Consider the following 25,743-nt stretch of genomic DNA (forward strand, 5'->3'; position numbering starts at 1 on the left):
AAAATGTCAATAAATGAACTGTATGGCATTACATCAATATATATGGAATATTAGCTTGGTTTACTAGGACTGTGAATGCTTTGAAATGATTCAAGAGTGTTTTATACTGTACATCTTTGCTATTGCTTATAGCAACCTGTGTTTTATGAGCCTGAAAAAGGATCCTTCTATTTGGGTGCATTTAAGAATCACATTCACTTTAATGAGTAAAGTGCCTTAAAACAACCACATATTTTTTTCAGATTCACTTTGAAAAAAAATATTGAAATGCCACAAAGTAATTTTGCTTTCTTGTGCCCAAACTATATATTTCTTTCCTGAATTGAAATTTGCATTAAAATGTGCTCCATAGTTTATTGTTCTTTAGAGTTAGGCAGCCTCGAGTGTTGTGCAGTATTCCTGTTCAGAATGATAGGAATTTGCAGTCTTAGTTCTACCACTCAATGTTTGGTGTACAGTTGGAAGCAGTAGATTTGTAAGCTTCCACAGAAGGATTCTTAGATGGTGGAACCAAAGTATCCATCAAAGATTTATTTTTTTCATTGTGACTAGCTTATACTAAGGTTCTGCAGTTATGGAGAGAAACATAGATTTGCCTAAAGTTTTATAACACTTTGACAAATTTCATATGAACCTTGTTGAAACCTGAAATCATATAATAAATCTTGTCCATTTAGCTTGATCTGGTGATCATTGAGCACTATATTCAGGTGCTGACTGGATCATTCAAAAGCTATAGTTATGGTATGGGAAATATTGGGCAATTGTAGCAGTAGGAATAAAAATACAAATATTTGTAATAATACTTCTGTTTACAGAAGAATCAACTGAATATGAAAGAGGTGTCTTGATGGATTATGTGGTTTAAGGATTTCTCACCTGTTCTACACTTTGGCCTTTAGTGACATACTCATTTCCAACTTTCACTCTTGGATGCACCAAACCCTTAAGCATATCAGAAGAGTTAACTCCCATTAGATAAGCAGCCTTGTCAGCACCTGAAAGAAACAGCATTTCAATAGGTAAAATAGGAGAAGGAAGAGTATTGGATATGTCTGCAGCCTTATTTGTAAAAGTAATAAAGGCAGGATACAAATTTTAAAAATATTTTTTTAGTTTAGAATGATTTTTCAGATATAGCTTGTTTGTTTTCTATAACATATTCTAGAAGAGAATTCCAGAGTAGAGGAATAATATGAAGTGTATGATACAAGCAGGTATTAACCATAATACAACTACTAGCTCAGCTGATAATCATTGTGAGCTAAAATTATATTTAATGTAAAACATCTAGTAGAATAAAATACTTCTGTCATATGTTTTTCCTAAAGCTACTTTAGGTTTATCATGGATCCAATACTAATACTTTGAAGTCTAGTTATTGTTATGTTGACGTTTATTTACCTCAACAGAAAAATCTTGACACTTGGCAGAACATACACTTGTCAGCATTACAGCTCAGAAAATGTATAATCTCAGTTACACAGAAATGATAATGCGGAGGCCAAGAAGATGGGCCTGATCAACAGTGCTTGCAGAAAAAGAAAATTAACTGATGGTAGAGTAGCTGAAATTCTAGCTGTCTTATAATTATGATTATTTCAAAATATGGTATTTTTCTACCTAGATCACCCACGGTGGAGAACAATAAAACAGAAGAAGAAAATGAAAAATGAATAAGCAGTTCATATACAGTAGCACTTTGGGAGAATAGACATATATTTATTTTACTTACTGAAGCAATATTTGCAATTGTCAGGTATATCAAAAGATGAGACATTGAACAAGATTTAATTTTTTAAAAAATACAAATGTAAGCCATAGTTACATGAACAGAAATAATAAGAAAAATCATCTAATGCAAAGCAATGCTGTAACTGTTTATTCTTATTCTAATTGAGACATTAGTGGAAATTTGAGGGGGGGAATTATTCAGGTTCAAATTTCTGAACTCCTGCATACAACCATGTTTAAAGGTGCATACATTTATGTGAACTTGCACCCATCTTTGTGATTATGGATAAACTTTCTTAGAAGTTCTCATTCTGATTTATACTAAACAGAGCCAATGTTGTGCTAGTGTGGCCTGGACATCTTAAGACATATAGGACACTGGGACAGTATATCTTTTCTACATCATCTTTTTTATACAATCTGAAAAACTTTTTTTAGACTGATTCCATTACAGGTTTTTAATTTTTAATTTTAACTGATGAAAGAGCACAAATGCAATCGTTTTTTCAGAGAACAATCATGACCTATTAGCCCAATCAACTTTATACATTGTTGTTAAAGGAAAATTCGAGCAAGATGGTTCTATGTAACCCATTTTGAAAACCTGGGAGTGGAATATGGAGAGGAGTGCAGAAGTAGCCTTGTCAAAGATGTGCAAAAACTATAAGAAGAGCTGCTAAGAAAAAGTAAATGAAATTCAGTTCTGAAAAAGAAAAAGAAGAGGGCATGAGAAAGAGATTCAAAATAGCTACTGGTACAGCTTATAACCTACAATGATAACACCATCAAACAACAACATCTACCTCCAGAAGGATTCAATAGTTGATAAAAATGCCAAATCCAATCGAAACTGCAATCAACCATAGTAATACCCTGTTTCTCCAACAATATGGCCTCCCCCAATAGGAAGTCCCAGCATGTTTAATAGGCATGAAATGAAATTAAGCCCCTCCCACCAAATTAAGGCCTATATTAAAACATGCAAAATGGGGGAATGGTGGGGGGGGCTTGCCATTAGGAAGTACATTTGTTGCACACCTGGATATGGTGCTGCCTGCGTTGACCCTGATACGAAGTGCCCCACCAACGCCGAGGTCAATGTCCAAGCCATCGCTGCCCACCCGAAAATGCAAGGGGGGGAGAATTAAGACGGCCTAGCCATTTTGGGGGGGCTCAAAAAAAAATAAGACTGGGCCTTATTATATGAGAAACACGGTAATAAACTTGTAAGCAAGAGCTGGTGGGACCACAAAACAAAGTAATAGAAAATTAAAAAGCTAAGATGCTCTGGGACAATAGAATTCAGGCAATCACCTGTTACATAACACCCCAGACTTAACAATTGCTGATAAAAAAAAAACTGTATAGAAGACATTGCTGACAGAAGAGAAAAGAAAGAACTAGGGGAAAAAATTGCAAAATATAAAAATATAATATAAACACCTGCATATAAAGTAGAATAACCATTGCAAAAGAAAGCAAAGATAGGGTTCAAACAATTCAAAGGTAGGGTTCAAAGAGTGAGGTATTGCAAAACTGGCTGGGAAACTGTCATGGTATGTTGCCAATGAAGATCATGTGATTGCAGTAGCAGTACCACAGCAACCAATAGCACTGAAGCAGCCACAACTTCTCCAAACATATGGATTCTTGAAAATCATGGGCCCCAGATTTTGGACACATTCTGTAAGTCAGCCTGTTTGAGGTATCTTGGTTCAAAAATTGTCCTAAGATGCACCATTTTTCCCAGTTAAAGGTGAGAGTTTTAGTTATATATAGACAGATTTCCCTAAAGTCACAAGGAGTCCATTTCAGTTCAAAGGCAAGAGAAAAGGAAAGTGAGAGATATTTTTCAAAGGTGTTGATTCTTAATTAGACCTGACAGCTGCTCTATTTGCACCCCCTCAGTAACTTTTCAAAATTTAATCCAAAGAACCACACAGCCCTAATTTAATTACCTGCCATCTGTTCCATTAAAGTTGACCTAGGAGAAGTCATATTGAGGACTACACTGAAGCTTTTGGGGACCACATACATCTTTAGACCTCTCACCATAGGTAATTAATTAGTGTGATCTGATCACCTGCATGCCTAGAAGTTCTTTCATGACACTGAGAAACAGATTGCTCAGAAAGAATTCAATGTGTATTCTATTGAATACAAGGTGATTTTTGCAGGTATTACTCTGAAAATGTAGATAATGGGCACAATAAGATCATAATTTAGACTATTGTCTGGAAGACATTATCATGTAAAAATTAGCTACTGATTGGGGGCAATAGCTGATTCTGAAGTGATTACAGAACAAACTACCTATCGAGTATGAATAGAGTATTGTCTTCACAGATTCTGCATATTTTACATGGGTAATTATGTCTTGTAAAAAGTGAATGTGAGCAAAACAGCATGGTTTGTATCATGTACACTTTGTATGCGTAATTTGTAAATTCAGCTTCAATATATGGCACAAGAGAATCAACCAAAGGATTCACAGAATATACGCCTTGCCTTGGAGAAGACCCTATTGTATATTGTATTGTATGTTGGAGAATGCTGGGTAAAGGTAAATGATGGGTAAGGCAACACTCACAAAAACTACTTATTACTTTTTTTCTAATTAAGGAATGATTGGAATCTTAGAATATTTTGAATTGGGAGCGTGAGGAGTTAAGTGTGGGAATTTTAATCTCTGTTAAGTGCTCAGCAAACAGTGAGAAAATTATCCAGGGCACTTTTTATGTAATTAATGTTTTTCAGTCTTTGAAAGCTATGCTGTTTTCTTTCCCGGGCATCATATATCAATCCACTCCCATGGACCATATGTTCAGATTGTGTCCAACTGCAGCATACTGTCTATAGACAGAATCCCACAAAGAAGTTTGATTTCTATGTGGGAATAATATTAGGGAGGAAAAACAACGGTAATATTACAAAACAAGAAAAGGAATGCTGTTGGTAAATAAGAAAGAAAATACTTACTCTCTGTGCCATCAGCTTCTGCCTGCTCTTCCCTGGGTCTCTGTTTAAATTTCATGTCTCCAAAGTGCAAAATTGCACCAGTGAGTTTGTAGGCACCGTATTTTTCTTCCGCAACAAAACCCAAAATATCCATGGCTTGCTGTTAAAAATTTTAAAAAGAAAAAAAAACATGCTTTTGTTATTTGTTTCCTGAGTTACATGCCACTTTGTTTTCCAAAATTGTCTTAGACCACTGCTGGTATTACTGTGTTTCTTCTGGTATTAAAAATTCAAGCTGAAACTGTTGGAAAAGTCTTATTCAGGTTCTATTTCCTGATCCTGATGGAACAGTTAGTAACATTAAGAGCACATTAAGGGATTTGGAAAATAAATTTAAAAGAAGCACATCATTTAACAAAATGCTTTGGAAAAGACAATTAGGCAAATTCTAGGGGGAGCACAGTGCTCAAATTGGGAAACAGATTCCCTAAATACATTCTGGATATATATTTATTAAAATATTTTAATATTGATAACTTAAATAGCTTTAAAATGAGGTTGGATAAATGTATTTAAGACAGGTTTATAAAAGGCTATTTGTCTTGTACATTCAGTATTATCTTCACACTGCTGAGGGCAGCATGCCTTCAAATATCCATTTTCAAGGCAATAACAGGAAACTGTTATGTTTCCATCTCTTGTTTGCAAACACTGGCTGGCTAACCAGTATAAGAATCAAAATTCTGATCTTTGAAGGGTGTTGATCTGATCCAGCAGAACTACATTTTTATCTCAATTTATGAAAGTCAATAGATCCTACCCCTGATAGGACCTAATGGTAAACGACGACACCATTAAAGCCAACATCTTTAACACATTCTTTGCCTCAGTATTTGTAAACAGCAATGGATTATGCCCAGTATTTCCTAGCCAAACCACAGAAAACTACAATGATCTAATACATATCAATTTTACAGAAGACAATGTTGAAAAAGCACTATGCAATCTAAAACCATCTCTATCTATTGGACCGGACGGAATATGTGCCTACTTCTTAAAAAAGCTATCCACTTCCATAGCAGAACCTTGAAGCATAATCTTGGAAAAATCTTTCAAGACCAGCTCCTTGCCTAACCTATGGTCACAAGCCACAGTCATCCCCATCTTCAAAAAGGGAGACCCCAGCTGAGTTGAAAATTACAGACCAATCTCTTTATGCTACGTCACCTGTAAAGTCATGGAATCAATTATTAACCAATCCATTATCCTCCACTTAGAGACAAACAACCTACTCTTTAATAAACAATTTGGTTTCAGAAAAAAACTATCCTGTAATCTGCAACTCTTACACTGTAAAAACATATGGACTACAAAACTCGATCAGGGCAAAACAATAGACACAATCTACATAGACTTCTGTAAAGACTTTGATTCAGTGGTACATGACAGACTACTCCTAAAACTAAAATCTTATGGTATCCCGGGACAACTGCATAACTAGATAGAAACATTCCTGTCAAACAGACAACAAATGGTCAAAATTGGGAGTGTCCTATCAAATTCTATACCTGTCAATAGTGGTGTCCCCCAAGGCAGTGTTCTAGAACCAACTCTCTTCATACTCTACATAAATGACCTCTGTGATCATATTAAGAGCAACTGCATTCTCTTCGCTGATGATGTAAAGCTGTTCAATACCACAGACAATACTACTACCCTTCAAAAAGATTTTGACTATGTATCAGAATGGTCAAACAAATGGCAACTTCAAATCTCAACAAATAAATGCTCTATCTTACATATTGGCAAAAAATATCAGAAAATAAAATACAAGCTGAATAGTCAAGACCTTGTTGATGATCCAGGCTCTGTAAAGGACATTGGAATACTCATCTCAAATGATCTAAGTGCTAGAGTCCACTGTAACTACATAGCCAAAAAGGCATTAAGAGTTGTTAACCTAATCCTATGTAGCTTTTTCTCTGGTAGTATCACACTACTAACTAGAGCATACAAAACATTTGCTAGACCAATACTCAAATACAGCTCATCAGTCTGGAACCCACATTACGTATCTAATATTAGCACAGTTGAGAAAGTCCAGAAATATTTCACAAAAAGAGTTCTCCACTCCTCTACTCATTGCAGAATACCTTATGCCACCAGACTTGAAATTCTAGACCTAGAAAATCTTGAATTACTCCGTCTTTGGTCTGATCTAAATATGATATATAAAATCATACATTGCAATGACTTACCTGTCAGTGAATACTTCAGCTTCAACCATAACAACACAAGAGCACACAATAGATACAAACTCAAGGTTAACCTCACCAAACTTGATTGCAGGAAATACAACTTCAGCAACAGGGTGGTCAATGTTTAGAATACTCTACCTGACTCTGTGCTTTGTTCCCCAAACCCCAAAAACTTTAACCTTAGACTATCTACTAGTGACTTCACCCCTTTCCTAAGAGGTCTGTAGGGGGCATGCATAAGTGCACCAACGTGCCTACTGTCCCTGTCCTATTGTTTCTTTTATTTTTCTTATATGTACCCATTTCATGTGTTCATAACTATGTATATTCTTATACCTATTATCTAGTAAGCAATTGACAAATCAAAATAAATCAAATAAAAAGATAGCATGGGTTTATTTGTACAGTCCTGTTCTAAAATAATGTAAAGGAAGGCTAAGAGTGACTCACTGTTAAGACCATTTTGCATACTAAAAATTGCCCCAACTTTTGATATACTGATCCTGGATTCATTGCATATTTATTGTCAGCAATCATGTTGAGTGAGACAATTTATATGGATTGGTTTGAACTGACTCAAATAAGGAAATTGCTGTTGTTCTCACTGAGCAACTTATGCCCTTTTGTACTTTAATAAAAAAATAAGTCTTACATCAGTTGCCATCAGCTCTTCCCCATCATCTAAATTATCCACAGTAACAACACCTTGTGAACAGAAGTGGTAGTCATATGGATTTGTTGACACCAATAGCATATCTGCAAATGAGGAAAAGATAAAACTGTTTATTCTCTCAAGATCTGGGCTCCTATTAAGTCAAAATACAGTATAGCACAAGTGCAATTCATACAGCTTATTCAAAGTTGCTAGGAAATTAGATCTACACAAATGTGTACAATTCTATTTTTAAATTATATCACTATGGAACCCTGCATGTATCTACACAGAAATATGTTCCACCAATTCAATGCAGTCCAACAGTATTAGTGCCAAACAAAAGAGACTTCAGTTGAAAAATATATAAACCCACACTTGATCACTATAAAATGGCTTAGTCCACTTCTTTGCTTATATTAACCAGGTTCCTATACAGAACTTTCATTGACATTCCTAGTCCTTCAGAAAGAGATTAATCTAACATAATAGTGATAACATGAACACATTTCCAGCAGGATTAAAAAGATCTTGAATTCCAAGCCATTCTGAAACTATAAATTGACTTTATTTTATTTTTTATTGTATTTGCCTGGATAATCAAGTCTCTCTGAATAGTTCCATCTAATGACGCATTCTTATGCTTATGCAATTAACTCCACATGATCAATAGACTCATATCCTACACCCTGCTTAGCTTTTCAGTCAAATAGCATAGGCAGATGTGCTTGCTGATCCTAATTCTGCTACAAATAATAAAAGACAAAGACATTTACACAGCTTCTCCTATTTCAAAAGCCCATCAAAATTGTGTTCAATTGATTTTAATGTCTTGATGTTATGTGGAGAAGCAATGTAATTTCAAATGTCCAAATTGGGGCAAGAAGCATATCACCCCCTTCTCCCACCACAAAAAAAAAAAAAAAAAAAATTAGGACAAAAGGATTATTTCACAAATTTATTAAGATATCAGAAAATGTGGTCAACAACTGGAACCTCTTACAAAAGTATTACTTCTAATAAATTCTCTGCCATTTCACACATGCAGCTGTGCAGACTGTGAATAATCGACTGTAATAGTGAAACTGTTGTATGGACAGCAGTTTATCCATACAACAATCATGGTCAGTAAGTATAGCATAAGAATAAATTAACCATGGAAGGTACATTTTCACAGTGGAATATTTCCATCCAAATCCTGTTAGCCGAAAATCATTTTGAAACAGTTCCTCTAATCTACCTTAATTAGGCCATAGCAAAGGCTAACTGGTTAAGGATTTAGCAGATGGTCCACTCAGCCTGGATGACAAGAACAAAAATGAGATTATTACTGCTTTTGCCAAGCAGAAATTTAGGACATGTATAAAGGGAAGCTTTGCCCATATTACACGAAGCACTAGCAATCAATGGTCTTGTGTAATAACAGATGTAGTCACATAAAAATACAGATGTAAGTAAAAAAAGTGCATGGAAAGGAACATCCTCTTTCAAATTATATGAAGTATTTATTATCAGTATGATAGTTTTGCTCTCTGTTCATCCAGAATTATATGCAGAATCCCAATACAAGACATCAACTGGGGTACATAAGAATTCATTTTCATGCTGTTAGAATCCATACAGACAGTATTGTCTACCTTGTCCAATAGTGGAATTCTAGGATTTCACTGTGTGTGCAATCTTCTACTCTAAACACAAATTATACAGAGAAACTTAGTTCTTTTCTTCTATACACATATAGTGTTATTTAACATGAGCTCCATATGTGCTATTTTAAAGTGCTGGATAAAGTAACATTCTGCAGACTAAGAGTCTGTGAGTTAATATGGCCAATAATGAGATAAAATAATCATTTTAAATCAATAACTATAAAATAATGTTAGCATTATTTCAATAGATTGTTGATTGCTCTTTATTTTGAAGATAGAAAATTGTCATTTTAATTATTCAAAGTTTTCAGATTATCTGTTTACTTTTTATTGCCATTATTTAATTGAAATGGCTGTTATTTCACATTTTTCTTTCTCAGTTCCTCTATCCATTCACTTTCGGATAAGTTTTACCTCATGCACACAAAGCATGTTTATAACATGCAACAAAGCATGGTTTTCCTTTTTATTACCTTGTAACTCTGCTTTCTTTCCTGACAAGATTTGATAGAAGATGTGATAGTCTCTTTCACCTGGTTGTTGAAAAATAACTCGGGATTTCTCTAAAAGATCTAGTTGGAGAGTGAAGAATTAAACTGAAAAATAGGTTGAAAGTTTTATGTGAAATATAAAGCTTATAGTTATAACAAACAGTATGCTACTTACAGATTTCAATATCAGCAGATGATAGCTTCCCTGTAGTCCCAAAATGGATTCTGATGAATTTACCCTATTGTACAAAATTTTAAAACATGTGAAAATGATAATATATACGACCAATAGTAGTTTACCAATTACTATAAGCTTGCTTTGATAACAGCAGTGTTTGGATGTTAAAATAAATCTTTGGCTGATTCAAACATTACGCTATACCTTGGTTTATTTAAATCATTGCTTATTGCATAAATCACAATAGTTTATTTAGAGTAAGTGATAAGATATAATTTATATTCAATAGTTTTTCAATTTCATTTTTAAGTTTCATTAATGGTGGAAGATTTAGGACAAATTGTTCATCCAATATATAACTAAAGAAACATGACTCCTTGGAAGGATGAATCTTCATTCAAGGAAGTCATGGTGACGATGGCTAGAAAAAGAGTTTGCCATGCATGTTCCCAAACTATACTCAGAGATCTTGATAAAACAATCTCCAGGACCCCTGACACATTACAATCAAGAATATTGAGCATCAGTAGGATGCTCAATATTACTATGTCCCATTATATCTTCTCACAGTCATTGAATATGATTCCCTTTTTGTTTTTAGATAAAATATATGCATGTTTCTCCAGCAGTCATTGTAAAATAGTCTGAAACATATCCATGATTATCTTATTTTTGGTTGAGATTTCGTTGAACATGAAACTCATACAATGTTCCAATGACTGTGCAACCTCCTTCCTTGCATCTTATTAATAGCAAACATATCATTCCTTGTCCTGCACTATCATTAGATATAGAAAAACTTCACATACAAAAAAGCAAGTTACATTGCTATAGGGATTAGCTAGATTAGTTGATTTTTAAAAGATCCAGAAGAATAGAGCATCTAGAATATATTTGACATATTGTTGTCAGGAAAACCAAATAAGCATGGAAGTTACTAGGAGTCAAGCTCAACTCTAGAAAAAATTACATTTTTTTCCAAAACAAAACTGTGACAACAACCAAGTCTATTGTCATTCCCTGAAGTGTTGTGAAGCACTGGTTTGGAACTATTCTAAGTCAATAAACTTTCTAAAACAGTTTGATACTCTACGACTGGTATACATGGAGCCTGCTTGTTTAGGACTGCTTAAGAAAATGATTTATTTAGATATCTGTGCAAAGATATACACATTTTATTCTAAATTCTTCTCCTGGAAAGACAGACAATTTATATACAGTATATACAAACAGAGACTTAAAATACATTATCAGTTTACAACAGCATAGATATTTTTCAAGCGTCTGGAACTTCAGCCTTTTTTTTATGTGTGAATTTGGGGTCTAGTGTGGTTTCTGCAGCTTTACAGCCATAATTAGAACAAATACTCCCTTTGGTTTTATTGCAATCAGCTTACTTTTGCTGAATCCCTTACAGAATATTACATAGGACTCATATGTTTCACATATATAAAACTGTACTCTACTTGTTTTATCAGTAAAAAATGTATTTGTTATTTTATTTATTTATAAACTTTAGATGGTCCTGCTGTTTTTGCAATCCAAAATACTGTATGAATACTGCATATTCTGGGCAGCAGGTTATATCCCACTAGTACTGCTAATTGATCTAGAAAAACTACCTGCATACCTATTTTTCACATGTTGTCCATCTTTCTAATTTAGTATGGCTACTAGACATAGACTACAAAGATTCAAAGGATGATAAGGCTTTTGCAATCCAAATCTGATGACCTTATAATTTATAGCTTTCCCTGTGTTATAATAATATCAAAATTCATATTACTCACTAATAACAGGAAGATACTTGCAACACGTGTGGAAGTCCCTTCTTGTTTCCAGTGAAAAATAATGATTTTACTGGAAAATAATCCAAATAGCCACGTATTTCAATGAAAAATGAGGTCTTCATTTAATAAACATCAAAACTAATTTAAGATTGGGACCATTAATAGATATAAGAAGTGTATTCTGTTGGGAGTGAATACATGTTAGAGGAAGGCAGTAAAATATGGATAGTATCCTTCTCTATCCACAAGTTCATTAAACTATCTTGTATTCTTCAGGTTCCCTAGCCAGCTTGGTCAAGGATAACCAATTCTAAAATTGTTGTCCACACACCAATGTAAGATATCAGTTTGAAGAAGTTTCCTTTGGACTACCTTCACACTTCTCAGACAAGTACAGAAAGTAAGCATGTAAGCAGTATGTTTAGGAACTTTGCAAAAAACCAAAGTAAACACTTCATGCCAAGAATGTATAAATGGTCTAATATATTTAATTCTGAGAGGGCAAATGGCATTAGCAGATATTTCCCTATTACACCTTTATTAATGGTAAACAAAGATGATTAGGTGACTAGAGGCTAAAACATATAAATAACGGTTTCTGGAATTGGGTATGTCTAGTTTAATAATAATAAAAAAGACTAGGAGTGACATGATAGCAGTGTTCCAATATCTAAAGGATAGCCACAAAGAAGAGAGAGTCAACCTATTCTCCAAAGCACCTGAGGGCAGGACAAGAAGCAATGAATAGAAACTAATCAAGGAGAGAAGCAACTCAGAACTAAGGAGAAATTTCCCAACAGTTAGAACAATTAATCAGTGGAACAACTTGCCTCCAGAAGTTGTGGATGCTCCAACATTGGAAATTTTTAAGAAGAGATTGGACAACCATTTGTCTGAATAGGTATAGGGTTTCCTGCCTGATCATGGGGTTGGACTTGAAGGTCTCTTCCAACTCTGTTTTTCTGTTCTGTTCTTTTCTAATGTGACAGTATTTTATAACTATATAGGCAAATAGTGATTAAGGATATAGATAGCATCACATTCAGTGGTGTCTACCATAACTTCTAGCAAATTAACATCTGAGGAGGAAAATCAATTGGACAGAGGTTGCTTAGCCCTTAAAGCATAGAATTTCTGGGAGGGCCAACTCCATATACTTAAACTCTGTGGTTCTAGGGTGTGTTTCTGATTAAAGAGTATATCCTCCAAGCACGTGAGAGTATTGGCAGCGGTAAGATGAAAGATAGAGCTCAGAAAGGGAAGAATATTGCCAAAGGAAATGATTCCCTATGCGGGAACCAGAAACTTTTAGTACTATGTTCTGATTTAGGATAATTATCACAGATTTGAGTGGTGCAGTGGCCTTACACTTAGGAGGTTGAGAGTTCAATCCTAAGTGTCAATAGATGTTTCTTTATCAGGACACAAAGAGCAAATATCTGCTGTGAACTCTATGTAGGCATAAGGGAGGGAATCCAGCCAGTAAACGCTCAGTTCCATTCAGTTGCTTCAACTCCATTTTCGTAAAAGGGATTACAGGTTCATAAAAAGAAAAAAAAATCATTGGCTGGATTTGATGAGGCTAGAAAAGTTCTTGTATAAAATTCTTGACCTGAATTCCCTCTGGGCCATTTCTAAACACCATTTTTTCTGCCATGTTTATAGCAGGAAAACCTGAATAAATCAAGTCCTCTTTGCTTATGCTTTAGCTTGCCAAGTTGTTGATAAAATCCCAAGACGGTACAATTTCTATGCCAAATGTTGTAATAAGTAACAGCAGAACAGCTGTTGACATTACTTGTAAAAAAACCATCCAATAACTTAATCAAGGAATACAGTACTATTAAAAAACTGATTTAAATGTAATTCAATTTCTGCTTTTATTTTATGAACATAATAATGCAAGATGGCAATGTTCCATAGTTAGAAATGCTACTTACAAAACGTGAAGAGTTGTCATTTCTCAAAGTTTTGGCATTCCCAAAAGCTTCCAAAGCTGGGTTGGCTTGGATGATTTGATCTTCCAGGGTTCCCTTACAATGCAAAAAAATTAAGTACCTTTAGAATGTAACCATATACCCAATTTCTGGCTTCACCTTGATAAACCAGAAGAATGCAACACTATGCAAAGAATATACAAAAGTCCAGATATTCAGACAGAACAATTAAATCAGGGTTAAGATGTGGACAGAACTGCAGAATAGCTTTTACATGGACAATTGCTAATCCTTTATTCTGGAAGCTCAAGGAAGTTGACATAGGAGATCTTTCTCCCATTTCATATTCACAACCTGTTTGGATGGAGTGAAAATGACTGTCCCAAGGTCAGCCAGTGAATTCTATGATGAAGAAGCTGAAATTTCTGTACTTGGTCAGATGTCCTATATTATATTGGCTTAGCATTACAGAACAATTCCATCCTTCCCTGCATCTAAGATATTTTTTTTGTATTTATTGATTTGTTAGAATTTTTTTGCCACCCATCTCATTTCAGATGACTTTTGGTGGCTTGCAACATAACATTACATTATGTTAAACATTTGAAAATATTTAAAAAATTCCAATATAAAATGACAAGCAAAATAAAACCATTAACACGATATGGAAAAGAGGGGAGCCAGATAGTTGGGGGAGGGGATTTGGGATTAGCTTTTAATTAGTCAACCACTTCCAGTCTGAAGTTCCCCATTAGTATCCCAAGCCATCTGGCAGAATCAGGTTTTAAGGCTCTTACAAAAAGTCAGAGGACTGGGAGACAATTTAATCTCAGGAGGTAAGATATTCCTAAGAACAGGAGCCACCACAGAGAAGGTTCTTCTCCTGGACCCCACCAGCCAAAGTTCCTTGACCGTCACAATCCTCAATATGCCCGCTCTGCCAGTGCAGGGGGGCAGGACAGTCCCGTTGAGGTGAGATGCTACCTCAAATAAATAATTTTTAAAAATGGAAAAAACACAATATGGAAGGGTTGTGAATCATGTGTTCCTCTTACATTTACTGCAGTTATAATTCAATAAATGAATGAATGCAAACTAATACTTACATTTTGAAGCACTAACATTACAGCATACATGACTTCTAAACTTCAGAAAATGTTTGGATTAACTTTTGGTAATATAGATGACTATATGCACAGTCACTATGTGGTAACTAAGAGTTGATAACAGTTTGATAGCACAAAATCAAATGTAGATATCTTACCCCAGTCTTGGTGGCTGGCTGCTGTTTAAAACAAAAGATAAAAACAAAATTGAAGAAAAAAACAAGAACATATATTCATCTATCAATCCATTCCAGTTGTGATTTTACTAGGTATTTGTTTTACAATTCATTTTGATATGTGACACAATATGATTTTAATTCTAAGATTCTTGTTTTTAATCAAGAAATGTTACCTAGGTATAGATTTAGTTTCTGCAGCATGGATTGATTACTACTGATTGTTCTCTCAAAACTATTAATCCTGTCCTGATCACCAAAAATCAGACCAATGCTTCAGTTACTTGTTCAACATATACCAGTTAACTTTGTTCATGTCTTGTCCCACCTGAAGGAGCTGTTTTATCCCCTGTATAATTCATGGCAAAGCATACCTATTCCACTAGGAGAATACTAAAAATATATGTTGTAAAAAAACAAAACAGCAGTGTTTTTCCCCTCGGTCAGACGCATTTTATATTGCAAATTTTAACTAACTTTTATAATCATTCCTCTTTTGTCTGAAAGAGGGTATAGGAAATATCTTAGAAATTCATAGCTGCCTTGGAAAATTATCATTTTCAACACTATTTGGGAGAAGCTGAGAGAGTGTCTCTATGGAGATTCTCAGTCATCCAGGTCATGGATTTCCCAAAGGTACTTTTTCAAGAGGCAACTGGACTTACTTATTTTTGTTTGAAGACATTTAGCTTTTCATCCAAGAAGCTTTTTCAGTTCCGACTGGATAGTAGGGAATGGAAGGATTTATATTCTTCATTCCTTCAGTTCCTCACCATCCAGTCAGAGCTGAAGAAGCTTCTTGGATGAGAAGCAAAACGTCTTCAAAGAAAAACAAGAAAGTCCAATTGTCTCTTGAAAAAGCATGAGAAAGAGAGAAAGGGGAGAAAGAGATGGAGAGAGGGAATATTTAATATACCTATAAGCTATACCCAGGGGTGGAATTCAAATTTTTAACAACTGGTTCTGTGGGCGTGGCTTAGTGGCTTGGTGGTCATGTGACTGGCTAGGTGTGGCTTGGTGGTCATGTTATTGGCTGGGTGTGGCCAATTCAATATCTCTCACATTGAGGCACGAATCTCCTAGCCTGGCCTCTCATGATTGTGGGGATGCTGCAACAGTCGTAAGTGGGGAAAATGGTCATAAGTCACTTTTTTCAGTGCCATTGTAACTTTGAATGGTCACTCCACAAGCAAAGTACCAGCAAAGGAGGGGAAAAAAACTCCAGAGAAGTTCCTGAGACAGGAAGTCTAGTCCTGCCAAGAATGTAATAAGGGTTAGTGGAGAGGCAGTTTCTGTAAGCAACACCTGAATGTTTCCTTCCTGCCTTCCTTACAGGATTAGGCCAGTAATTTCTTCTAACAACCAGTTCTCCGAACTGCTTAGAATGTTAACAACCAGTTGTAGAGAATAGGTGCGAACTGGCAGAATCCCACCCCTGACTATACCTGAATCCCAGTCATAACTATTGTAACAAAGGTACAAACTTTTAGATAGGTTAAACTCACTGGAGAAAATATTCCTGGTATTTTTATACTTGGAAGTTCTTTAAAACATCATAGGTAATTATCATGGTATTTGTGACTGGGTAGTCATTGTTTATACAAAGTAAATGTCATTTTTATTTACATTTTTTTTCCCAGGTTCACCAATTGCTGCAACGGTGGCAAAATACTGAATGACACGTTTTGTGTTCACAGTTTTGCCAGCACCAGATTCTCCACTGTAAACAAAAGAAAGATGATAGCATCTCAACATTTTAATTTACAAGAAAATACAACTTGAACATTAATCTTTTTGTAATGAGACTCAGCCATCTTTCCCTTAAAAAAGGGTTCTTTCAATGAATGTTTATAGAAAAATGGGACTACCAGAATTTGGTTACAATAAACTAGATGACCTCTATGTGGCAGAAAAGAGACACTGAGAACTCTGCTGCCATCTAGTGGTTATCCCTATAATTGCATTCCAGACATAGAACACTAAAGAAAAGAGGGAAGTTCATCCAATATTGAGGATAAGACTTTCCATAGGTAATGGTAATGATGCTAGCTCATAGCCAATATGCCATTGAATAAAAGTTGTCAATGAGCAGCATCAGGTAAAGGCTGTTGATGTGATGCTTTTAATTGGGCCCTGTAGCAAATAAGGTACTAGAATAAAATCTTGATCTTGATCAAAAAATTGATCTTAATTCAGCATAGTTTTTAATATGTTCTAAAAGTACTTCTCAAACAAAATCCATTTAAATCTACAGTTCATTCATGTTGGGAAGGAATACTAGGACAATCTGTTTGAAATCTTCCAGATTTATGACTTAAGGTAATCTTGATAAAAAGCTTTCATACAAACCAAAGTTGCTTTCAGAACATAAGGGCAAAATTAACTGTATGCCAAAATGGAAAGGTTTAGCAATCAACAAAATTAGGTTTCTCTAGATGTGCATGTTCTGCTAAAAATGCTAGAAACTAGAAAAGTAATTTTTTAATATAAAGAATTTGAGAAGAGCCACTTACGTAATCAGCATTGATTGGTTCTCTCGATCTATGAGTAAGAGAAAAAAAAAACATCAACAGCATTTTCTCCTCATAGATTATTATTGGGAAATGCTTATTTTTAAAATATATATTTTAGGACATTTCTTGTAAAAAAGAATTTACTACAGAGAATCCTAAAGGAAAATGTATCATCCTGATCATCAATAAATAAAAATGGCTTCGGTTGCTCTAGTGCAGGGATGTCAAACTCGATTTCATTGAGGGCCACATCAGAGTTGTGTTTGACTTTGGGGTGAGTGTGGCCAGGGTGGGTGTGGCCAGCTCAATGTTACTTGTTTAGGGGGCAGCTGTGTTGCCCCGAGTGCTCTGCCAGTGAAAATGAGCTCCCGAGCTCTGTTTTCGGTTGCGACGGCATTCTGCAACCCTCTGCCAGTGAAAACAGAGTTTGGGAGGGGCGAGCTCCATTTTTGCTGGCAGAAGTACCATGGGCTGGTCCTTCACTGTTTCTAGAGTGGCCCCATGGGCCAGATCTAAGCACCTCGTGGGCCAATTCTGGCTCTTGGGCCTTGAGTTTGACACCTCTGCTCCAGTGAATGGTAGTTGTCAGCAGCATTCACTATAATTCACTATGGTATTCTTCAGAATTTAGAAATTGGATGGCCTGTTCTGTTCCATTTGTATCCGTTTCTGGTGATAGTGTAGAGTACAAGTAATGTGGGGTTCCATAGAGCTTAAGGCTGTCCTTTATGTTAATGAACATTTACATGTCATCCACCACTTTGGGATGAAATATCAATACGCTGATGATACCTTGTTACACATTGCCACCTCTGACTGAGCTGGAAATTCCATTGAAATCCTGAATAGCTGTACAATTGAACTGTTCATTGTTGATGGTGCCCAGAGTCACTTCTTATGACTTAAATTATGCCAAGAGTTGCTATTCATTTATAAATAATTAGAAAATCCAAAGTGTTTCATGACTTGAGGGGTGCTCCTAGATACTCAGTTCTTGTTCTAGCAGTTGGAATGAAACTTTGGTTATGGGTTCTTTGCCCAACTCTGACTGGTATGCTACTAATAATACTGCATTACAATAATCCAACCAAGTGGTGATGAATCCCTGATCACCATTTGGTTGGATTATTGTAATGCACTGTACATTGAAGCACCTTTGAAGATGACTCAGAAGCTGCAGCTGATAGAATCTATGAGGGCCATGCTGCTGAGAGGAGAGCAGTACAGAATAACACCAGTTTTAATGTCATTGTGTTGTTTACTAGTAGGTTTCCAGTAGGTCAGCTCAAAGTGCTACTTTTACCTTCAAAACTTCAAATGCTCAACAGTGAAATATATTAGGCAGAGCCTTACTAGAATGGAATCTGCCTATGAAATCCAAACATCTAGGGAGGGCTTGTTAAGACCACCATTAAGAGATGCCTATAACTTGGTAGAACACTGTTATAGGAGTGTATCCCTGAAGTACATTCAATTTCATTTCAGAAATAAGTAAATCAGGAAAAACCATATTATTCCAATATACTTTTGACCTTTGCCTGAATGCATTAGTCATAGGAATTTTTAGAATTGTACTAACAATTTTAAGAATACTTCAACTGTGTTTTTTGCTTAGTTGTTAATCATCTAAAGCAATAGTTCTCAACCTTTTCTTCACCAGCAACCCTAGCTCTAAACCTAACCCCTTTAAATATCTTTTGTGGTCATAGATGCCCAAGACTTAATTCTATATTTAAGTGTAAGATTTCTTCAAGTCTTTGCAAACCTCCACAGTCTTGGACCACAGGTTGAAAACCACTGATCTTGAATCCCTGAGGACTAGAATCTTCTCACTATGCTTTTTTTTTTTACAAAAATTACTCCAAAAAAAAAAAAAAAGAATTGGTGTGATCTATAAATATTATTAAATAAATAACCGAGTTTAAGAGATTAAGTCAAACTAGGCCTTATTTTTGCCTTATAACAATAATCATGCCTTTTAAAGTAGAGGCAGTCCATATTTAAATACAAGATAATTATACAAGTCTGTAAAATATATTATTAGGGCCTGAAGAACTACAGATTTCATTTGGCTTTTGTGTATATTATTCAACATACATTTTTATAATGTATAACATATTATTTAGCATATTATGGACTTCTAGTGTGAATAAAGAAAGTATCCGTTTGTACCATACTGCTCTTTAAATTGCTGTACACAATTATAGTCTGTAAACCTTGTATGGTAATATTCTTGAATGCTGAAAACAGTGCAGATATTCTATCCCGGATGTTAAGCATGCATCACTAGTGCCCTCTGATGGAAGAAATCTAATGTACCAAAATGTGCAATTGTCAAGTTTAGATTATGATCATTGCAGCCATGCGGGAGGTTGATCTGAGTTGGTGATAATCATACATATGTATTTGAATTTAACTCAACTAAATGCAACATAGATTTAATGTCCCAAAGGTGAATGAAGCTAAGAATCATAATTCTTATACTTTTAGATCCTTCACTTTTTATCTAGTACCTTAACATTGTGGCATGCCTAAGGAATCAACCCTCTGATTTCTCCAATTTAACATATCTATGAATTCACTGGGTGAAGCGTCACCATCTGTTACTATGGGCTGAGGCTTCATCACAGTTAGATTATTGCAACTGGCCATCAGGCTCCTTTGAAGATTTTGAAGATCCAAAATGACTGGCTCAAGTTATGATGGCATCTATTTTGTTTGTCATATGTGACACTAGCACTTTTGGAGTTGCATTGACTGTGAGCAGGTTTCCAAATAATTGTATCCAAAAATACAATTGTATACAACAATAATTTGATACAATCATTTTTCTTTGAATCTCTTTATGGATCTACAATGCAGGACTACCTTACATCAATATGCCTGACTTATGAAATCTAGTAAGAATTTGCTGAAGCTCCTAACTTCAGATGCTAAAATGCTAACACCAAGAACTTCAGGGATTGGCCTTCTCTGTATTGTACTCACTCTTGGGAACAACATAGCCCTTGAAATATGTAGTCCATTTCTTTCAGACCTTGCTTTTCCAAAACATTTTGAGGATTGAAGGATACTTGAATTATCCTGATGGTATAGTACTAAGATTCATAGTACTAAGATTTTATTGTTATATTGGATTGTTTTGCTTTTCTTTTAGTTTCTCCATATTTCTGGCTTTGTTTTAATCTAATTAATGGATCATGGAATATACACTGCTTAAAAATGTCTCTAATTGGAGCAGCATATAAAATCCATAGATAATCAAATCAATAAATAAAGGTAATTTCAAATCAGACATTTTCTACTAAATAAGAGATCTTTCTAAAAATCTTTTAGAAAGCATAATATGCTTTTCAGTGTAGAATATGCTTTTTTAAAAAAAGTATTTGTAAGCCAGAAAGAAGATGACACCACTAGAAAGGTCACAGTTGAAACTTTGATTCCATTCTGTACAACTTTTTTAAAAAAAGTAAATTAAGGAACTGAGTCGACACCTACATTATATTAACTAAAAACTGTACTGCTGTATATTGGTGATTTGTCATCAAATGTTAATAAGCTGATCTGGGGATCACTTGAGGCTACAAGTACACATACACATAACTTTTAAAAAGAATTGTGATCAAATAGATTTACTTACTACGCAACATATCATGATATGCATTATCTGCAATGGAGAAGATGTGGGGAGGAGCCTCTGAGCGTCTCTTCCCCTTGTAAGCAGAAACTACTTCTGTTTTGTAGACAGGAAGCCATTTGTAAGGGTTTATTGTCACACAGAAGAGGCCTGAGTAAGTCTAGAAATGAAAAGAATTTTTAATAAGAATAGAATGATCCTGCCGGTATAGTATTAAGAATTGATATCATATTGATCTAGGAGGATTTTATTGTTAGTAGAATTGTCTCTTCATGTCAGAAGGAGTAAGGGTATAAAAGTGGATATCTAATAAAATAAATACAAAAATCTGCTAACATTCTTAAGTTAGGTCTAGTAAAGGCTAGAAACCAGGAGACTGTGAGTTCCAGTTTTGCATTTGCCGTGAAAGCATCTGGGTGACTTTGGGCAGTCCACCTCTCTCATCCCAGCTCACTTCACAGGGTTGTTGTTGTTGTTGTTGTTGTTGGGGGAAAAGAGCAGGAAGGCGTATTTGGTATATTCACCATTTTGACTTATTTATAAAAATAATAAAGGTGGGTTAAAAATCTAAAATAAATGCAACATATTAAAAATCTATGCAACTAAACAAAGAAACATCTTTTTAAACATAATTTAAATAATCTTCAGACAACTTTATAATTATTAATAAGCTTAATTTCAACAGCCAGCTGAGGAGAGAGTTCTTGGGCCCACAAGAACTTCAGAGGTCTGTAGGTTGCAGATTGCACAACTTTGCCTTAAGACAATACTACTTTCAGTTGCTATATTTACACACATCTCTCTCTTTAGAAATTCTTCAGAATAAAAAGATGTAATGAAAAATAATTTAATTTATTGAGGAATCTTTTCCAACATCCTTGATCCAAAACATAGTATCCATTGTCTCTACTGAGCCTAATGCATTTGCTTTCTTCTATTTTGGAAACAGCCTTCCCCAAATTGTTGTCCGTTAAATAGGCTGATAAGGAGAAAGTTCACAATATTGCTAAATTAAATAGAAGAATGTATCACAAAAATATTTCATAAAAATAATTCCTGAACAATTCTTTAAGAAAAACATTAAGGCATTTTCTTCTACAAAAATATGTTATTCAAATAGCACATTTTAAGATGACAAAGTAAAGAAATCATACATAAATCATCCAGTTAGAGTAGCGTCTATACAAATTATATAGCACAGAAGCTTCATTTAGGTGGGTCAACATAGCCATATCTTCAATCATGTCAAACTTTGGAGGGTTCATCTGCTGAACATCATCTTCTTTTACAGTAACAGTCTGCAAAAAAAGAAAGGAACTTTTAATTGGATGCATTCTCTTTCCCATTATTATTAATTTGAAAGGTATTTATGTATATCTCTATCTTCCATTTAGTTGTGTCTGATTCTTAGAGATTCCAGGACAAGGCTTCTTAGAAGTGGTTTGCAATTGCCTCTTTCCTAAATTTGAGATAAAAGGGATTGACACAAGATCACTCAGGTGGCTTTGCCTCATGCCTTAATCATTACACCAAACAGATTTTCAGGTAGCTAGCTAGATAGCTGGCTGGCTGGATAATAGGACAAAAATTGAAAAAAAATCAAACATGGGGGGAGAAAGAAAAATATCTAAATAAGTGAAATCTGATTTTTGCAGCAGTTACAAATATAATTATTACTGTTTCCACCCCCCCAAATGACATAACATGTTCCTTTTCCCCCAAACAACCTTTTCCCCAGAATCAACAATGCATTTTTGTCCATTTTCAGGAAAAAGCCCACAAAAGGTTTCTGGTCTTTTTATAAAAGTAGTCATTGTTTCTTTCCTAATAAACAGGTCAATTTTAGCAAGTTTGCTGAAGTTTAACCATTTTCTACTATTTTCAAGGCCACTTAACTGTTGTGAATAATTTTGTATTTTTTGATCTTTGTGGATATGGTAGCCTCACTACAAAAGGACATTATTAAAGATTATTCCCAAGTATACATTATTAACAAATGCAACTTCAGCACAGTCTTGTACCAATATCACTTGGAACATCTGATTATCAAATAGAAAATAGTAGGTTTGTAATTTTGTTTTATAAAATATGGAGCAGAAATTCAAATAATAATAGCAGATTTGAGGTTTTCAGGTATTAGTAATGATGCTGACCATCTAAGAATAAATTAAAAGTCATTTGACATAGGAGTCTGTAAATTATATTCAAAGTTAAATTTCAATCACTGGAAAGCATATTTCATGAATGAAAACATTTAAAAACCTACGAAACATTTAAAAACCTATGAAAGAAGCATGCTTATTTAAAAACATTCCAAACAACCGAACAATTATTAAAGCAGGTATTGATTGCTGAAGTTCTTTAAGATTGTTTGCAATGCTTTTTGGACAATGTACAGAGAATTACAAAATCTATCTCTATCGTTGGTTTGTGTTTTTACATTTTGTAAACTCAGATCTTTTTATTCTACTCTGCTTATACTCAGTTGCTTTGTATTCATGCATGTGACATAAAAGAGTTAAGGCTTTGTTGCCCATTGCCTCTGAGAATATTCAGAACTGCCATAAATACTGCAGCTTAACCAAGATTGGAAAGAGAAGTTTAAGTCAGAGCCTCCACAGGCTCTCCATATATGCCCACTCTGATTCCTTCCAAAGATAGCAGCATAAAAATGTATTATTGTTTCTACAACACTAGGAATCTCCTATAAACCACCCACCCATCTTTATACTGAACTACATACATCAACTGAGCAGTGGTGGGATTCAAAAATATTTACTACTGGCGTGGCTTGGTGGGCATGGCAGGGGAAGAATACTGTAAAATCCCCATTCCCTTCCCACCCTACTAACCTGCTTTCCAGCTCCGTTCTTCTGTGCAGGGCAACAAAAGAAGACCCAACCAATCAGCTGTGACTCAGGAGGCAGGGCCAGTCAGAGGTGGTATTTGCCGGTTCTCCAGAACTGATCAGAACCTGCTGAATACCACCTCTGCAACTGAGATATGGCCCATCTTTATATAATTACTCTTATGCAGCTAGCCTTATACATGATCAGCCCAAAGCCTCAGATCCAAAGATGTGCATGTATTTGTAGAGGGCTTTTTTCAAGTTGCTACAATGGTTGTCCCTGCAGGATAAGGATAAACTGCTTCACTCTTTTTAAAAGGACTTATATTTATGTACTACAGTAGATATATGAACAAATGTGATGAGGGGATAAGACATCATGCTATAATCCAGGAGACAATTATTTCTAGGCCCATTTTAGGCACACAAATTCAGCTAAGTAACCAATCACTCTCAGCCCTGTGAAGAAGGCAATTTCTTGCCAAGAAAATCATAGGGACTTGTCTAGACAGTCACCAGCAGTCAACATTGAAGTATGTTGGATGGATGGATGGGTGGATGATGGGTGGATGGATGGATGGATGTGGATGGATGGATAGACAGGCAGAAAGACATAAAAATATAAAGGCAATCTCCAGCTATATGGGCCATTTCTTTTTTGTCTTGGATTAATTGACCTTATTGTTAAAGTGTCTCTGGACCAACAGTTTACATTGGCTTGTTGTTTCTCTGTCTTATAGGCCTTGCACTTGTGACCTATCAAGCAGAGAAGGTTCCTTACTTTCCCATCTGCTGTCTCCACAGTAACTTTGCCACCACCACTCTCTTTGATTTCTGCTTCAATGTATGCTTTCTTTTCATCAGGAATCCAACATTTCTTCTTTCCTTGAAAAGGAAGACATTTTTGTCATTATACAAGCATGCTAAATACTTAAAATTGTCAAATAACAGCAACAGCTGTATATTATACAGTGTTCTCTTAGCAGTACTTAGGCTGCTTGCTTTCTCTAAACCATTTCATTCCATTTCATAGATCAAGTAATGCCTACAAAATATATTCAGATAAGACAATTTTAAGATGGGTGGGCTTCAGTTCCCAGAATTCCACAGCCAAATGTTTTCTTTACCTCAAAGAGGATAGTTTATTCATATATAAAACAAGCCAACAAATAATTGGTCCTCACCTGCTGTTATAAACTTTGCCTGATATAACTAGTGTGATTCTGAGATTCAACCAGAATATTTTTTTCCAGGAGAGCAAAAGGGCTAAAATCCATGTTCAGACCTACAGTGTACCTTTTATATCAGAACTTTCAATTTTATTATATCCGATCAGGTATCTGCTTTACCAGAAATGATGGGCAGAATAATCATATTATATCATATTATATCTTACCATCAAAGGCCACTGTCTGCAACAACATGATTTCCTTGTCACTTTTTCGAAGGAAAGGTGCAGCTTCCCCGAACTCTGACATGTCCATCATCTTGGCAAACAAAGTGAAGGATATATGCTCACAAAAGAAAAACGAAGCAAACTAGCCTACAAAGATAAAATGACAAACTCAAAGTCAGTAACATATTTTCAATTTTCCAACATAGACCCTGAACAAATAAAGAGAAAACGCATATATTATTGAGATTAAGAGATACATTTGCATCAGAAAAATCATTCCTGCTAAAGTAGCAGGGCACTAAATCATAGAAAAGGAATATGCTTTTTAGTTGAAATAACAATTTTAAATTAAAATATTGAACTAAGGCTGGTGACATCAAGATTAAAATTCCTCTTCAAGAAAGAAAACTAACCAGTTGC

At 35.1% G+C, this 25,743-nt stretch overlaps 1 protein-coding gene across 1 annotated transcript in view; it reads right to left on the reverse strand.

Annotated features, from left to right (window-relative positions):
• Window positions 1-25,460, reverse strand: part of MYH15 (myosin heavy chain 15) — a 92,427-nt gene extending 66,967 nt beyond the window's left edge. The window contains exons 1-13 of the mRNA XM_087937409.1: window positions 25,324-25,460; window positions 24,709-24,812; window positions 22,234-22,377; window positions 21,083-21,239; window positions 17,443-17,470; window positions 16,556-16,649; window positions 14,912-14,932; window positions 13,651-13,743; window positions 9,918-9,981; window positions 9,725-9,823; window positions 7,603-7,706; window positions 4,714-4,852; window positions 880-998 (exon numbers count right to left, since the gene is read on the reverse strand). Of these exons, the coding sequence (XP_087793535.1) occupies window positions 880-998; window positions 4,714-4,852; window positions 7,603-7,706; window positions 9,725-9,823; window positions 9,918-9,981; window positions 13,651-13,743; window positions 14,912-14,932; window positions 16,556-16,649; window positions 17,443-17,470; window positions 21,083-21,239; window positions 22,234-22,377; window positions 24,709-24,812; window positions 25,324-25,414 (1,257 nt within the window). The 5' untranslated portion in view covers window positions 25,415-25,460. The remainder of the gene's footprint in view (window positions 1-879; window positions 999-4,713; window positions 4,853-7,602; window positions 7,707-9,724; window positions 9,824-9,917; window positions 9,982-13,650; window positions 13,744-14,911; window positions 14,933-16,555; window positions 16,650-17,442; window positions 17,471-21,082; window positions 21,240-22,233; window positions 22,378-24,708; window positions 24,813-25,323) is intronic.
• Window positions 25,461-25,743: the final 283 nt, after the last annotated feature.

The sequence above is a fragment of the Pseudonaja textilis genome, chromosome 7 (assembly GCF_049901715.1).
Source record: "Pseudonaja textilis isolate UNSWEBS1 chromosome 7, rPseTex1.2, whole genome shotgun sequence".
Lineage (NCBI taxonomy): Eukaryota > Metazoa > Chordata > Lepidosauria > Squamata > Elapidae > Pseudonaja > Pseudonaja textilis.